The sequence below is a fragment of the Bradysia coprophila genome, unplaced genomic scaffold (genome assembly GCF_014529535.1).
Source record: "Bradysia coprophila strain Holo2 unplaced genomic scaffold, BU_Bcop_v1 contig_358, whole genome shotgun sequence".
NCBI classification, from domain to species: domain Eukaryota; kingdom Metazoa; phylum Arthropoda; class Insecta; order Diptera; family Sciaridae; genus Bradysia; species Bradysia coprophila.
The window spans coordinates 5,193,204-5,212,223 of NW_023503616.1; the positions used below are offsets into that span (position 1 = coordinate 5,193,204).

General features: G+C 33.2%; 1 protein-coding gene and 1 long non-coding RNA gene across 3 annotated transcripts in view; both read right to left on the reverse strand.

The window, feature by feature from the left end:
- LOC119081525 overlaps positions 1–19,020 on the reverse strand; it is a 298,236-nt gene that overhangs the window by 144,988 nt on the left and 134,228 nt on the right. The window lies entirely within an intron of this gene.
- LOC119081414 (cyclic nucleotide-gated cation channel subunit A) overlaps positions 1–19,020 on the reverse strand; it is a 41,825-nt gene that overhangs the window by 20,596 nt on the left and 2,209 nt on the right. The window contains exon 2 of one of the 2 annotated variants that reach the window (XM_037190311.1): positions 13,416–13,740. In XM_037190311.1, coding sequence (XP_037046206.1) covers positions 13,416–13,740 — 325 coding nt within the window. Of the gene's footprint in view, positions 1–1,660; positions 2,012–13,415; positions 13,741–19,020 lie in introns of those variants that run through there. The other variant, XM_037190312.1, reaches the window with a different exon arrangement.

Below are 19,020 nucleotides of genomic sequence, written 5' to 3' on the forward strand. Positions count from 1 at the left end.
GCACATTGGTTGATGAATTTTTGCTGTGTAGTAGAATGATCTCCAAAGGAGTGATTTGAATCTTATATTTAAATGAATAGATATGCTGCGTATCCTTCCTATTATATGCTGCCTACCCTCCATGCTTAGTGTGTATTATACAATAATAAAATCCACTGAATATTTTCCACTCAATGAAACCTACGGAGATGATAATATCTGGACAAGTTATTCTATTGTATTTGTCATTAAGCGCTGCTCGGCATGTACATGTACTTACGTTTCAGACTGTCGTATACAAAATATTTATCAAAGCGCTTGTCTTTGACTTTGCAATAAACTTTTGAAAAATGTGCTACGACCGACGACGTTGTCGTCGTATTGTAATGAAAATCAGATATTAAAGTCACATGAGGAGGAAAACTTTTTTTTTTCAGAATTTTATCGACTTTTTTATTGGAAACATTGCGTTGATAGGTTCAAGTGCTTGTATTATATCGAGAGAAAACATCAAAGTTATTTGAAAAGAATTGGTATTTCCAATTGCTTAGTTGACTAAAAACCCACGAGATTTTCTTTTTTAATTCGAAAAGCCGATTTTTTTTTTGTCCTATACATATCAGCTTAGGGACGCTCCTTCCGATCAAATGTATTATTTTGCTAAAATCACTCATCGTGTTCATAGGCTGGTTAAAAAGGTGGGATGAGGGAGTAACGGAGGTGATAGAATGAGTGCAGAACTATTACACGCAATTTAGTTTAATTGATTTCATTAACACCTCGATGAACATTGTGTGTTCGTTAGTTTATAGGTAGTATACTTAAAAAACACTTAAAATGAAAATTTCATTATATAGTGCACCTATAACCTATAACCTTAGAAGTGATGAAACATTGCAATAATTAAATCTGATCCTTCGTTCCTTTAAATTATCGTCTGCTGTTTGATGCAAAATCTCATACTTCATTTGTTTTAACATAACATTTTTCTACAAATAATTCAATTACGGCCCTAGAACTCATTGCTTATTTTTGTCATTGTTGTCGACAACAGATGACTAGACAGATTCTATGTTATTCGCCTATTTTATTTCGAATTTTTAGGATTTTTTCACAATGCACAAAGACTTACAAATGAAATTCCGAATACTTTATCCTATTCCTATATAAAATGCTGTATACGACTGGTGTAAAAAATATAAACGAAATAAGATTGCGTGGGAAGAAAGAAGAAAGAAAGGAAGTGTATATGACAATGATTATAGCTCAAAGGCGGAATAGATTCAGAAGCAAGTTTGCTGACTTTTTTTTTCAGCAAAATCATCAAATTGTTTCAAATGACCGACTCTTTCGTCCATACAATAGCAAATATCGTGTAAAATAATATAATTTCGTCAATTTAGTGTTATAATATTTTTGTCACAGAAACTATTCCACGAACGCCTTAGGTATATAAATGTGGTCGATTTCATATCAGTTTCAGGCTTATAAGTACACTCAACATAATCCATTTAAGGCATTCTCTTAACTTTTTTTTTTTCTTTTCCTTTCTTATATCTAATGTTGTATCTTGTGTTCTGTCAACCTTCTTTTTATGAAATAAATCTCTTTTATAAACCGAAATGTAGCTGCTACATTGTAGAACGACAAAAATGTTGTTAAAGATTAAATAAAAAGTTACCAATATATTTTCTCCTCCCAGCACCGATATGTCAATTCTCTGTACCATTTTCTTATCCCTTTAGGATGATTAAGTGTTAAAAAGATCCGTATGTGATTTAGAGTCTCCGGAATGGTAACGCAAATAATGTTTGGATTCAGGCACATTACAAAAAAATGTTTAGCTTCCCGTTTTGCTTTTTTTCTGCAACACAGCAGGAATTGATGTCCTTTTGTTTGTTTCACATGCCGAATTCACTGGGTATTAACTTCATTTCTTTGAAAATATTTAATCGATATACCGGTTCATTTGCATTACACCGAACCATATTTCTTCACTATGAATTGTCCAAATAATCTCTGCGAATTAACATACATTTTTCAACTTGTCAACGGTGTTGAAATGTAATTGATTGTAAAACAGTTCCTGTTTTTCGATAACGCAAAATCCATTTCACCATAAACAGTAATTTGGGTAAGCTCAATTCCAAATGATAATAAATTTTGTTCTTATTATTCATAATCAAACTTTGGCCATTAGCTCAAAAATTGAATTTAACTTGAAAAACCGAAGATGTTATATAGATTCCAGCGGAAAGCCCTACAAATTTCATTTGAACAGTCAAATTGGTGTTTATTTGATTTAGAAAGTTTACGGATGAAGAATTATTTTATCATTTACTGTTCATGGTTGTACATAGATTCCTTTTTAATTAATTTTCAAAAATGAATCGTCACTCGATTGTAAAAGGAACATGCTAATCAAGTTGTCGGAGTAATTAATTATTCAGTCGATCGTCGCGTCTTAGTAGAACATAGAAAAATTATAACATTTTAAGGAATGCTCTGTTGAGCGGGACAATAATCGATACTTAAAATTGCGAAAACTTCATTTTGAATGTAATCATTGACTTTTCTGTTTAATCAATTATTCGCCATGTTTCCTGACTGACTTCTTGCTGTTAGGAAGCTTCAGCGGATGTTGAACCGAGAAATATTTTAATGACTTATTCAACAATGTGGTAGCGAAATTCCAACTGAAATTTTAATTAGAAGTTTATTTCCGCCACATTATGGGACGAACAATGTCACTAAATATCAATTTTTATATTTTCCAGAAACTTGTAGCCGCATGACTTCATAGCACATTAAATTTCAACAGAACGAATGATAGAAATGGTACTGCTTGTGTAAGAAATTGTTAATCCAAGCCGAAGGCAAGGTCAATAATCACACGGCAAACAATTATTAAATACACAGTGTGTTCCGTTGAAATGAAAGAGTATTGACTCAACTTCTTATGTTGAGTAAAAGTTTTCTATGAAAGTTGGTAGTAGAAAGTGAACGGTTTCATGCGTTGTTTTGGCAGCGTTTTGGTTAATTTTATATCGTTGAGTGCTAGAAAGTACTTTTCCGAACAAGTGTTAGAATCTCTCGACTTTGTCGCATATTTTCAACGTCGTTTAAGAAAAACGTTGCTCCTAACTAATGCTAAAAGGATGCATGAGGAAAATAACTATTTTATCATTCAGTTCAGTTGCACTGCATTGTGTCCTTAATAAGGACTTCTTATTCAAAAATAGTTATTGATCCAACCGAGATAAGTGTTTTTTGTGGCACTAAATGTGTTTTTTCTCAACAAAAAAAAGTTCTACTGTCTTTGAGTTGAGAAAATATTTACAATCCTAACACATACGAATGAGGTTGCCTGGAATTTAATTCGCTAAAAAAGCCTTCTAGCTAGAAACAACGTTTTTCCTAACTAAAATCGCGATAATTCAACTCTAGTTAGGAAAAAACTATTTTTACTTTGAGCTCAGACAAGGTAGAATGATTGATGTAAAAAAACTTAATTTGTTGCTGTACCAATAAAGGTCTCGTTACATAAATATAATACTCATAACTCCTAGTTTTATGACGGTTGTAAAATTTATCAAAGTTACGAATAAATAATGCCAAAATGATACATATCTCGACAATGTTGGAAAGTCTACTTTTTTGTTGATGAGCACTTGAACCGCTAAACCTATTTTAAAATTTTACGGTCAAAGTTTTTAGTATTCATCAACTTCATGAAGACTATTAATTGAATTTCCTCCATTTTTAAATTATTTAAATGTCTTTGATATCAAAAAGCTCGAAACTACGTAGCTATGCATACGAGAGCTATACAACTTATGTATATTTTTTTACCAATGTCATTTAGATTATCAGTGTGTAGGTTTTTGCATAACTCTATGTAAAATAACCTTAAACCACATACAAGTTCTCGGTAAAAGCTTTTAGTTGAATACATGTGCAGAAACACCCCGTCCACCGAGATTGCTGAGTTGTGGTAAATGGTTTGCCCTTTAGTTAAATAAATTTTCTGAAGCTGAAGGCTATATATGGAAGGAAATAAAATTCCATTCTTTCAGCTGAATTATCTGTGATTGCTTGAGAAATCATTGTAGAACGAAGTAAAAAAAAAATATTTTTTTTTAAACGCATCGACTCCCACACGTAATACGGTTTTACATTTGTATGTTTTATCCACTTTTAGCATTCATTTAATGAGTTTTTATTCATTCGAAAAAAATAAAATTATTATTCTAGACTCGAAGTTATTACATATCATACCCGCAGCATACACAATTTGACGATAAAACATTTTTTATTTTTGACTTTCATTCAATGTTTCGGAAAATTTTGTTTCGATTTAAACTTTAACTCAAACGAGCAAACAATTCATTTAAATGTATTTATTGTTGGATGGCACGAAATTGTTTTGATAAAATTGAAAATCGAATTTTGCTTTTGATTTTAAGGCGTCTGAGTCGGTGAACGGAATAAATAATAAATTGTTTTATAATTTAATTTGCCGTTGACCTAAATTAAAATGTCATTCGATTTAAAAATGAATTTGAATAAATAAACGAATTTAGTTTGAATGCTGCACGATAAGCAGAACTGCTTTCTTCTATATACTTATCATCTCAATTCATAGCTATATATCGTATAAATCATAAAAACACTAAAAAGTTCGTAAACTAAGTAAGACGTCTTTGGTCTTCGGCGATGAAAGATTTTCGTAATTCCATAGCATAACATTGTCACTCAAAGTACAAACTCTTAGCGAACTGGAAGTATATCACCGAAGACATTTTTAGTGTACTATTAAATATCAACCTTTAAATAGGTCAAAAAAAGCTACTCAGCGTAGCATGGTGTCCCATTTCACCATATTTTATCTGGTGTAATAGTTATTTTGTGACATTGTTCTGTTTCTGTGTTCTTATAGATTGGAAATGGCTGTCGTAAAGATGAGAAAGTCGAAAATAATTCCTAAATAAAAAGTTTGTAGGACGTATAGTCCTCTGAAAAAAGGAAGATTGAAAATAAAAATTAATGGTGCGATGCCATAAAACAAGGAAAATTTACGGTTCTCGACATCAACCGGTGCCAATCATTTATAGTATTACTTTTTGTGTCCACTCTTTTGGAGTTGTTTTTATATTGGGATTATATGTGAACCAAAACTTGAAAATCATGACTACACGCTCTGTATATCGGGAGATGACTTTTATTTAATCTATTGGCAGATTCATTAAAGGGATTCTTTTGAAAAACAACCTGCCGAAATCAGACCCTCAGGGTTGCATTTTAACCCCCATGATCGACTATTTGCCCCGAAAGTACATGCAATTACCTTTCTAATGACTCCTCACACGACCTTGTACGTCTCGTGTAGCCGGAGAAATTTCCAGATGAAAAGTGCCTGTTTTCGGTTTTCGATCAGCTCTCGCTATCCACACAAGCATCGATGAATTTTCAAAAAAAAAAAAAAAAAAATCTAGCGACCAATACCTATTGAGGCACATATAAAAAAGTCCACTGGAAAATGGGTCTCATTTCGGAAGGTCGTTTTTCAAAAGAATCCCTCTTAGCTACAATATGTCTACGAGCAATCCTCTTAATGTTTTGCCTCAAATTTCGATGATTCTGACCAAAAAAAAACAGTTTATCGAATGTCATTAATGTTGAAGTTGGAGAACGTTTCGGTTACATATTGAATTAAAGCGTTAAAGTTTACTGTTTACACAAAGGCCAATAAACAAACATCATAATAAAAATAACTTTGATGTATAAGTTCTTAGAACTTAGTTCTAAGTTGCGTTTGCCAAAGTATAGTTCGTTAAAATAATTGAACTATAACATCATCATCATCATCATGTCCGCTATATTCCGAACATTTCTGCTTTAAAATTAATCAAGAATTTTGTTATGCCGAGTATGGTATAGTATTTGTTAAGTAAACCAAAGTCTACTGAAATATATAACGAATTGATTTCTCTTTGAAAATACCCAACGGCAATATTCTATTTATTCGCATTCATACACAGTACACTCTATTTACCGAGAAACCTTTACGTTTGTACTGCCACTTAATATGCATCGCAGATAAAAATTGTTTTACTGGGGTAGAAGTAAAACGTTTTTGACATGTACGTCTTGTAGAAGGTAAGAAAAAAATATGGAGCAATGGCTAGAAATTCGATGCTCTTCGCAATTCTTCTGATGGACGGGTATTGTTAGGTTTCACGTATTTTCTGACGTGAGTATATGCTAAGTCATGTTTGCCTAATGGATTTTACTTTTAAAATTGGAAAATATATCGTTATTTAGCGATTTTGGTCGACTTATTGGAACGGATCCAGCTATTTTGTAAAAAGAAAATGACTAGCCATAAGTTAAAATGCACTAAAATGGGTGTAAGTAACAATCATTCATTGTCACTCTAACAGACTGTTTATTATCTTAGAAACGTTTTTCTGGTTTGATGTGTATCTTTAACCCAAAAATATTATCCATTGATTTGGTATTGGTCTTGAAGTACTAGATTTAGATGAATATTATGTGATGTTACACTTAATTGTTAATCTAGTGCTTCATGAGTGAATGGAGAAGGTAGGTGGCGCCTTGAAAATGTATTTAAAAAGTTTTTATTTAAATTTTAGACCATTCAATGCTAATAAGTATAAATTCAAAAACGATTTATTTCAAAATAATCCCGATTTTGCATCTGCAAATTTTTTTGTTGATTGTGGCACACATAATGAACACACTTTACCATCATGTCCTAAATCATCTTCGCTTTGATGTTCTTATAACTATTGCAAATTACTCCGGTGAAATTTAATTGATACAATCTCGCAAACACAGCAATAAGAAATTAATCGATTAATTGGTTTAAGTAGAAATTGTCAATATCATCTTTAAGTTAATTTCAATTTAGAAAAATTTTCCGCGTTAAATTAATTTCTTTTTTGCAAAACTTTTATAACGAGAAAGTTCGAAAAATGTTTTTAATAAGCCAGCACATTGCAGGCAGTTTTTATGCATAATTATTTCATGCTAGAATTTATTTTAATTGAACATCACCATGAGAATTATATCCACTGATGGACTATTTCATAGCTTCACAGCATTGAAACTTTTTTTAAATGTATTTTACACAAAATGTTGATTTTTCTTCTAAAATTTCCCAATCAAGTTTGAAACTTTTCTCATCATTTAAACATTTTTTTACAAGCAAGAACGTTTCTGTGTATACAAATTCAAGTTAAATACATCATTTTTCTTCGGAGCATCGCTTTCGAAATAAATACATAAAACAGAAACAACAAAATAAAACTTTATACGCAAAACGATAGATTCCGCACGCGCTACACGATAATCAAAATGAAACTGTTTTCGATTCGAAAAAATTCAAACTAAAATTTTTCTTATTTACAACACCCAGTTGCTGGTAATTGATATCCCATCCTATTAATTTGCCATTGAGTCGCAACACTTCTGTATAAAGAAAGAGTATAATATAATACATCGTACCTGTGTACAAACAAACACCATCTGAATGCTTAAGCGACAATTTTTTATCCAAGCTAATATCAATAAAAGAATTAATAATAAAAACGCAAGTCTCAGTGTTTGGTCTATCGACGATAAATATGTATAATGTCTACCCCACCCGACATATATCACTGTATTTAGTTATTCGTTGTAGGTGGTTTTGGTCTTTCAAGAACACATAGCTGTAATGCCTCTATTATTGTTCTGGGTAGAAAAGTAAATATTACCTCAGGGAGAGGACATTATCAAAGTTATAAGAATGAAAATTGCCTGAAATATAATACATTCTGTGTGTATACCGAGTATACGGAAAATTTTGCGAATTAATGGATTGTTTAATATTGAGCTTTGGTCTAATTAGGATAATAGCTAAAACACCATATTATCATTTTAAAGTAAATAAATTTAGTCGATTGGATGGGTGTGCTATGCTTGGTAGATTTACAGAAACGATAAAAACGATTGACGGTTCAGTGAATCCGAAAATTTTGTCATCATATGTTTATTCAAAGACAAACTTTATGTCCTGTTTCTTTTTATGCGACGTAGCACTTTTTCTAACCTTGATGATACATCAGTCAAGAGCTTAAAAAAGGTAAACCTTTCCTATACTTCGTATGTATGAAAAGCAGTGGCTTAACCGGAATAATGAATCAGCTCAAGAATTTCTTTATGAAATTTTAAATTAAAATTCGAATTTCCTCTTGAAGTGTTCTATTTAGCCGTGGTTATTTCGGAGTGATATTTTTTTGATTATAAAATAGTGAAATGGTAAACCTACACGTGTAGCTAGCAAAACTGGTTGACTGATGTTGATTATTAACTAAAAAGCCTTTACATCTACAGCTACTCAATCATATTACTTTACTAACAGGTAGAATAGAATGGAATGATACTACTCACACGAATAATACATTCCAAAAATTAATTTAAATCATTATCTCAAAGCTACGATTCAGCCATAGGCTGTTTTGTTTATAATGATGGGGTTTTATTTATATCCGGTGTCTTGTTATCTTGTTGTATTCATGGAAGGGTACTGAATTTCACTCAACTATGTTAAATTACCGTAAGGTAATTTACTGGCTCCACGGCTTATTTTCGAGACTCCTCTTAAATTTATTGTGGGTTTCCCCAATTCTTTTAACGTCTGAGGCATATCTTTCATTAAAAAGAAAAAAACAATTTGCTCAACATGGGTAAGAGATCAGGCCAGTACTAATTTACGACTTAATATTCACAGGCTTTACACTCACAAACTTTTAAATTTGAAAATATTTGCCAAGGGAAAGTGTAATTCGATAGGTAAATGCAAAACTCTAATTAATTAAATTTCACCCTTGATATATGATGACGAAACATCAACCTTAAAAAATTAAATAAAAAACGAATAACTCATAAAATTATCGTAATAATAACGCAAAGATAATTTACCAATTAATACTACCGATAATCGAACTGTTATGCCAATGGAAATTTCTATGTAAATTTAAGTACAGCACATACAACCCTAAGGCTCGGAACGGGTTCGGGTTGACCTGAACAGTTCAGGTTATGACCCGAACCGGTCTTAGACCCGAACCGGAACTAAGACTTCGGGTTCAACCCGAACTTGACCCGAACCAGAATTTTCGATTTCGGGTTCAAACCGAACCCGACCCGAACCCGAAGTTATTCAACCCGTACTTGACCCGAACCCGAATTTCCATTTCGGGTTTGACCCGAACCTGATCTGAACCCGAAATTTTCAAATAGATCAGGTCCGGTTCGGGTGACCCGAAAATTTTACACTAAAAAATGCCAAAAATTTCGGGTTAACCCGAACCGGACCTGATTTATTTGAAGATCTCGGGTTCAGGTCAGGTTCGGGTCAAACCCGAAATGGAAATTCGGGTTCGGGTCAAGTACGGGTTGAATAACTTCGGGTTCGGGTCGGGTTCGGTTGGAACCCGAAATCGAAAATTTAGGTTCGGGTCAAGTTCGGGTTGAACCCGAAGTCTTAGTTCCGGTTCGGGTCAAGATCAGGTTCGGTTTCCGGTCTGACCGAACCCGACCCGTTCCGAGCCTTATACAACCCGAATAGTATTTATTGTACGGTATTCACATCGTCTTTACACTTGATACAAATTTATATTCATTGCTGAAGAGAATTTCACACAGGTGCAGAGCCGACCGAAGTTCGTGGTTTTGAATAATCTATGAATAATTAACCAAAATATTAAACTTTGACGCTTTATGTGCCATATTTTGTCCTTGTTATAACATTTCGGTGAGGGATATCTATAACTTGAGAATTCTGTGTGCTGTGCCACATAAAATAGCTATTTCGTCGATTTAGGTGTCTCTAAACAAACAGACGTTTCACCATTTTCAGATAAAATCTGGTATACACTTCTAATTAAGGAAATTATTCGGGCACACTTTTTACGGATAACGGCTGACGTAAATCATTAAGACTTAATTGAATTTAATAAATAGTTTAGCTGACTGCCAGCCACCGGTAACACCGATTTGATGGATATGTATGTATATATAAACAAACAGGTTGTACCGTTGCATAATGTCAGAAGTACAAATTGAATCAACAGATTTTCTTATCGTCGTTTTTAATTAATTACGACATGAACTAGTGTGAGACTTATATCTTTAACTATATGATTCGATGAACATGCAAAAAAAAACCGACCGTCAAACTAATAGTGTTTGCTCGTTCTTAGATTTTGGTTAGATTTCTGCAGAGCTCCCATTTCAAAATCCAATGAATCTTATCCAACCGATTGACAACCCACAATCATGGACGCAACAACTCTCCAAATATCAGCTTTCAATTTCGTATGGATCCCAAGAACAATATCAATCAAAATAAAAAGTTTTCGCCAGCGCAATCGAATCGATAGAACATATAAAAGAGATCGTAAAAGTATAATTTTAAAAAGCCATTTTCAAATTCTCGCTCATCGATTTTTGAACTTTTATCTCGACTTTTATACCGCACAGTTACTGAACATTTGCTAGAGTGCACCGAAGAATTTCATTCGTTTTTTACTTTTCTCAATGGCTGGTGACGACAAAAAGAAGATCATGTACTTGATGTGGTTAATAAACCAATAGCACACATGCCGGTTGAGTCTTCTGAACATACGTAAATCCATTTTTATGGGTAACACGAACCATGACAGTCGATATGACGAAAGAAAAAAAAATCAAAATACGCTATAAATAACCTTGCATAAATATGCAGACGGCATACGTAGAACATTGTCATTTTAAATTGTAAATAATAAAATGTGATTGTATCATCAATTATCGGCAATAAGAAGAATCATAAGAAGTGATAAATTCCCATAACTTTTCCAGCTAATCGCACGGCATATTAATTTTCCGAAAACAAACATCATTTCCATATGTAACATTAAAATAACATCAAATATTTTATCGATTTTATCTGTGCATTTTTCTCTTCTTCTTCAGTTATTTATTGTGTCTTTGACACGTCGTCGCCGTCGTCGTGATATACAGTGTATTTTAAGGTGAGAGTTACAAATGGCACAAGACAAACAACCATTTGAATACATTTTAATTTAAAAGGTAAACTCTGTTGTATTGAGTTAGCACAAAATGTTTAATTGATAAAAATAACAAAAATGATGTTTGTGTCTTCACAATAAATTTAAATTAATTTTAATTTAATTATTTGTATTTGGGTGATCAACGTCGTCATTTTATCGTAATAAAATGACAATTTTTCATCTAATGCTCGTAAAATTTAGACCAAAAATGTGTAGCTTACACAATGCTCATACAAATGAGATAGCTATTAGAGTGTATCGATTTTTTCAAAATGTCAAATCAGGCTTCAAGTCTCAACATTGTTTCGGTTATTAAAAGAAGATTTGTGAAACTTTTCGAGTACCCGGAGTTTCTTCTACAATGGAAGTGTGTGACTAGGCTGATAACCGAATTGTTAGCAATAAATGACCAATTAACTATCGATTGGCTAACAAAAACATCCTAAGTCCTAAGTCAAATCCTTTTCACTTGATAAATCGACTAACCAAGTGTTTCGTGGATGTCAATATTGGGGAGTGTTTTCAAGTTTTAGACCAGTTCTTATTTCACTAAACGATCGTCAATCTTATATTTCTTATCGCTGACAATAAGTTTTGGTCTGTCAGAAACACTTTCCTAGTAGATGAAACTCCGGCTTCTCCTTTCGAAATATTCCGAATAGTCTTTCATGCAGGCCATAACAGATACTTCCAAAAACATTTGTTTTTCTAGATGTTACTTACTGAGTCGATCCCACCTCTTGCAGCTCAACTTAACAATTTGCAAAAAATCGACACACCCTAATGGGTATAGAAGGTTCATTAAAGCCATAATTCATGTCTATTTTTCATCGCAAATGCACGGATCGCAGACATTCACTGATAATTTATTTATTATATTGGCAACGATTTGAGACTGGAATTAAGAAATAAACTCACGTGCTGTAATTGCCATTGATAAAAGTAAGTTCATTGATTAATCGTGGTATTTATTGATGGAAATTTATTTTCAATGAGGGTAGGTTGGTAATGGACGCTGGATTGTTTTCGAGCAGATTAATTGTAATAAGTAGAAAGATTTCAATTTTCAGCATACACTTAATGATATGCTTAATCATAACAATATTTTATGAAATTGTTTATATAAAAACATCCATTGTGTTCAGTATTCATCTTTAAACATTCGAACATAAGGGAAAAAACATTAATTTTATCGGTCTGTAGAAAGTCTACTCGAGACGAATTTGAATTTCTAATGGAAAATTTTCAATTTGAATAGAAAATCTATTTTAAATAATTTCACAATTATTAGCATTTTGAACATAATCATTTTTCAAACAACATTTTTAACGTTACCAATTTCTTCGAGTATACAAATACATAGCCATATAACATTTTTAGCGATGAGTTTCACTCTTAATTAGTAGAACTGGAAATTTAAGCTAGCTAATTAGTTAGCGTTCAACGAATACATTATGAACGATTGAACTATGATATTATCCAAACATACGTTAAATGAAATGTTCATAACATCAGCATAAGCTTCAAATGCAGAACGAAATCAAAGTAATTTAGTTTTCATTCATCGGCACGAGCGCACAGTGACATGAATTTCTTATCATCAGCAACGTTACACTATTCATATCATGATCAGACCTCGAATTACGTTCATTTCCTTATCTAGACAAATTTCGTCTATAGTTCAAAGTTCTTAGGTTCGTCATTAAGGTAAAAATAATGTAATGCCAAAATATACACACCTTCATGAGTGGGAGAGCTATGCTACCTGAGTATCAATGAAACGGTAAAATCGATAAAGCTTTAATGTATAACCCTCAGGCTCTCAAGTACAAGTATAAGTCATCGACACCATCAATTAAAAGTGCTTCTCGATTAACATCATTCTATTTGTTCCGAATTTATTGATTGTATAATTTTGCTGGCATTCAAAAATTTTTTTTTGTTTACTTCGACAGGGAACAGTTTTGTCTCACACGTTTTTCGTGTCTTCATATTTATCGCGCATCAATGACTTTGAACGAATTATCAAATAACGGCAAATCTATTAACCTTATTCAAGGAGTTCCTTAATCGAATTTCACCCAAGCCCTTGAAAATTTCATTGACATCATCATAAATAATGAATAATGGCGCACATAATACCACAATTTTTTTTTACGTAACGCATTGGGGCGCTATAAGCGAAATTATTTTTTGAGCGAACTTAGATTTTACATGGAAGATTACTGACTGAAGACCGGTGATAGCAATAATATTGATCGAAAGAATTTTTCTTTTCTGAATTTAAATTTTTAGTAATATTTGAATCATACTTACTTGATCACTTTGTCCATCTTCTATCACAGTTTCACTTAATCGTTCATCTTTCATACCCAGCCGATTGGTTATCTCGCTAGTAGTTTTCCTGTTATTCGATAGGTCGACATGATTTGTTGTTGCCGCAGCATATTGTCCGAATACATCATTGGAATTGGGTGGACATCTATTTGGATTCGAGGTGGTGTATTCAGGTAATGGATACGAGGTAGATGCATAGCTGTGATACCCTTGTGTACCGAACGGATGACTGACATTAGTTGGACCATTACCAACTCTGTTAGGCAGACGATGATTTTGAGAAAATAATGGTCGAGAATGTCGGCTGAAAATGGAACAAACATTTTTTTTTATATTGACAACTGTCTCGGCAATGCTCTTAAAAATGTAGCATAATAAATGAACTCAATTCAACATTGAATTTTTCGAGATAAATATACTGAAGAGATTATCCACGTGAATTCGAAATATTTTGTTAAATTGGATTCTAATGCTTCGGCTTGCTCGGGGAAAGGTTAATTACGGATATAAATGATTTAACGAATAGACGGTTGTAAAAAGTCTCTTCTGTACACTTAAAATTACTTTTCTTAACAAATTATTTGTTTCAAATGTTTTATTTTTGTCGCTGAGGATTTTACTGCTTTGCAGGTCACTTACATGTGAGTGTTGCGCAAATTGAACGACTTCATAGCTCAAAAGCTAATTTTACATCGAAGCTATCGCTACATTCTATTTAAACATCCCACTTGATATGGAATAAAACTGAATTGTACTTCAACCGTTGAAGTTCAACGATATAGGACAACCAATTATATTTGCTTTTAGATGTAATAGTAGATTACAGAATAGCCTATGTAAATGAGTAATACATGTGTGCGATGTTTCCGGCGTGTGAGCCGAAGGCGAACCGCCTAATTTCGCACACATGTATTACTCATTCACACAGGCAAAACTCACTAGTTCACTTCTATAAAATTCCCGTGAATTTTATGTGGAAACAGAACACTGGGGGACTCGTCAGGAATTTTATTTACATTGTCTGCGATGAGAATGTAAATGAAACTTACATGTTAGACTTTTCGATGATTTACATGCTATGCGCGATCATTTACATGCGCTGGTCGGTCATTTTTCGATGATTTTGTTTATGTTTTCACTTCACACAAACCACGATATAAATTGGAATCTACACAGGCAGAACTATTTTTTGGTACACCTGCCATCGATAACATTAAGAAAACACTAAAATCACACTGAATTTATAGTTTAAAACAACAAAATCAAAAATTTTGCACTGAAACTGAGAATGACAACAACAAAGAAGACAATTAAATACAGCCGAAATGGCGTGCACAACCGATGCCTACTAAATCAAAATGAAATTTTAGTTCAAAATGATTAGAAGTGGAAAGTTTCCGAAATGCTGTTTTATGCAAAATTGTTTCGTAGTTTTCATCTTAGACAATGTAAATACAACGCACAGGATGCCTACACATTAAAGAACAGTACAGAAGAGCCTATGTGAATGAGTAATACATGTGTGCGATGTTTGCGGCGTGTGAGCCGAATTTTACATAGGCTCTGCTGTAATCTACTATAAATTAGCTTTAATATCCATTTATTTGACTATGTTTTTGCTTTGAAATCAATTATAAAGTTGCTAATGCTTTATTTCTAAAAGTTGCCAAAAAAATCTGAATCATACAAAGCTACTGCGAACATAAATTTCAATTTTAAAAGAACCGTAAACAAGCTAAATATATGCACATGATGTGGCTCCTCTACCACATAGAATGTTTTTCAATAAATATATGTTTAGTCAATAAATTTCAACACGGCACAAAATACACTTAAGGGGAAAATTGTAAGCCGTCTGGGAATAAATTCATATTATGATATAATAAGGTAATATTTGAAATTCAGATGATTTCCCATTTTTTCATAAAATTCTGAAAACCGAACACAAAGAAACAAAAGATTGTTCGTCATCATTCGTTATCACTTTGCCACTTTTGAAGCTACCATTAATTATCGGTTGGTTTTCATTAAATCGGTCCAATTCCTCAGCATGGTTTTTACAATTATTAAGCGTGCACGAGGGTGTATAAGAAATGATCAGCACTAAGTAAATGAAAAAACCTTCATAAGATACCTCTCTAATTGTTTATAGAACGAGAAAATGTTAATCTCTTAGATTCCAAAAATAGGCGTTGAGCTCTGGTTCATGACGCAAGGTGGAGAAACATGCTTAGCCAAAAATTAAACAAAAGAAGTAGCAGATTCAGTAGTCAATAGGTCTTTCTTTTGTTGAATGTTAGTTTGTATATCGACGATTTATACTTTTGTCAGAAATGTTTCTCACTCTGAAATTGTTTGACTGTGTGAACTGAGAGTGGGAAAAATGTAATAACAAGTGTAAAATACCTCGGTCATCATCATGTCTGGTACTTACTTGTATTAAAAATTCTGGACACATTCTCAATTATCTCACATGTCATTAAAACCTAATCATTTTGAATACGCTTAACGGCAAACGGTTATAGATCAACGACATATTTTGCTTTATTTTTCATCTAAAAACTTGATCTGATTAAAAACCCCGCTGGTATTTCGCTTACATTTTTCGGTAAGATTTATCCATAAAGTTAAGTTCGCACAAAATTGGCTAGCATCGTTTGTTATTTTACGAAACGGCGATAAGAAGTTTATGTACCGAACGCGGATAATAAGAGAAATAAATTAGACATGAGTTCATCAAGAAGATCTTTTGTTGCACTGTAATGTGTATGAATTATCCAAGGCACGTTTAACAGAAAGCGGCAAAGCTGCAATAAATTTAGTTTCTTGTTAAATTAAAGTGATAAATGAGTACGCTATCTCCAATGACTTATTATGATTGAAATATATTCTCACAAAAGATTGAAATATAAATGAAATGATGTTCTCATGAAAGTTATTTAGATCTCCCTAATGAGTCAGCGTTCCTTTGTGCACTGACTTTAACTTTCTCTATCGACTGCAACATTGCAATCTAACTGACTTGGTTTGTGTATTTTGAGGAATATTTTTGCTTTACATTTTGTTAATCTTTTCTTTTGTTTTATTTTCGACACATAGAGCTTTAACCAGCCATATGGGTCGTATATCTTTTCGTTGTGGTCTGGAAAGCAATTGCACGTCTTTATTTTTTCGTTCTTTAACCTTTCACATCCGAAACGGGCTTCGCGTTTTAATCGTTAAATCTGTTACTTCCGTTGATAAAACAATCAAGTATTGCTTAACAATTCATTCGGTTTAATTTTTTTTTTTGTATATTGTCGATAACTGATGATAATCAGTTTTTGAAGGTATCAAAGTTGTAGTGCTGGTATTCTTGTAGTTGTTTAATTTAAGTATCTTTGTTGTTTCGATTTTCTCATCTCTTTTTTTTAATTTCAATATCTGTTGTCGTCATTAAAATACACTCAAGGACAATCATAAACGTGATGCAATTTGCTTCAGCTGTTTTTCAACTGGTCCATTGATACACACAGCCTTATACATCTTGGACGGACATTGGTAAGGCAGTAAAAACACGTATAAGGTAATGTGTTTGTATCAGTAGACCAGCTGAAATACAGTACAAATTGCATCACGCTTATGATTGTCCTTGAGTGTACAAATAGAGGTGTGCGCCGATCTTAAAATAGTCGGCGGCGGTGCGCCGACTGGTAAGGGATCGGCGGCGGCGCGCCGGAAGAAATTTATAGTCGGCGGCGGTGCGCCGATCGGCGCGCCGATAAATTTACAAAAAATCTAAACTTTCGAAAATAATGCAAAAACATTTGAAAAAGCGTGCGCAATCATTTTTCCGAACACTGAAATCTTACTATCTTGCAATCTGAAGTATCAACCACTTATACAAGGGGAATCAACTGAGGCGTATCTCACCTTTTATATTGTGTACAATGTACAATCACCTATTATTTTGAAAACATCTAATTTAATGAATCCAAGAATGATTAATGAGTTTGCGTAAATGACATGTAAGCTATATGTCAAATTATAATTTAGAAATTTTAAGTCACATCTTTATTTATTTATTTATTTATTTATTTAGATCAAACGAACAGGCATGACGCCCAATTATACATCGATCGGATTATAATAAAAATAATAATTCAATTAACAAGCAGTAAAGAGAAAAGAGAAAGCAAAAGAAACTTATCAAATCAAAGTCACACTTCACTCATCAAAACTGATACATACTCTTCACAAGCCTTTTGTACTGATTAAGCGTTAAACTGAAAACATCATTGGACTTAAAATAAATGTTATGGTGATTCTGTAAACGGTAGATTGGCGAGTTGAGTTGTACATTGGATGAAGGTGTTGATAGGTGGAAGAGAACGTGGACATTTTGTCGAGTAAACCGTTGGGGTTGATGAATTGAGATTCGTGACGACAGGTTGGTAACAATCTTATTATGAATTAGCTTGTACAGAACCAACTCATCCATTTCTAGTCTCCTGGTCTCAAGGGTTTTCATTTTGAGTCGTTTAAGCCTAGCCGGATAGTCTGGTTTGGCCCAGTCTCATTACTATTGTCTTTCGATTTATGCAATAACCGTTCCCGTTGCCTTTAGTCCATCTTCGATGAAGGAGTGAGATCGTAGTAGAAGGTTTTCGCAAATAAGAGATTTAGATAAACTTAAATTTATAAGTAATAAGTGCATAGACTACGCCAAAATGATTTTTTCCCCAAATTTTTTAAATAAAGCAGCTAAAAATTGAAAATAAAGATACCCGTGTCTCGTCTTTTTGACGAAAAAACTTGAAACCGGAAAGATTTTCCACTTTATAAATTCCTAAAACACATGATTTGTGCCATTTTCCACCCAAATTCCACATAAGGTCTTAAGTTTGCCCCTTTACAATTACAGTAGTTTTGACTGATTCACTGAATTTTTTTCTCCTTCTTCTTCCTCTTATATGCACAGAAAATAGAGTAACGTACCCAAGAGTTCACGTTAAGTGAGGATACAGAAAAGACAAATGCTGTTTCGACCTCGGGTATCGATGGCGGTCTCGGGCCAGCGTGATCTGACCATCCTCAGTAGTATCCATCGATACCCTTCCCAAGACAGCAGCCAACTTTTTCTTTGGACTAGTATTTATATGGCGACCATATAAAAGACGAGCTATAGGTAGACCACCAGAGAGATGGACAAACGGAATTAAGAATATTGCAGGTACAAACTGGCAGCAAATGGCAATGGATCGTACGAAATGGAAAGAAGTTGGAGAGGCCTACATCCAGCAGTGGATAGAAACAGGCTGAAAAAGAAGAAGAAGAAGTATTTAAAAATATGCATAAGACACTTGCCATCTACTGATGGAAATAGGATACGTTATAGAAAGCTACTTCGAAGATAACCCTATCGTAGCATCAGAAACAAAATCACCGTCGTACAGTGCAAGTAAGAAGAAAAACCCAAAGTTTCAACAAATTTTTTTAAACAAAAAACTCCTTTCTACCATAGCCTATTTTAGGAATTAAATTCCCGAAAATTCTTGAAATTCTCGAAAATTCTAGAAATTCCCGAAAATTCTCGAAATTCCCG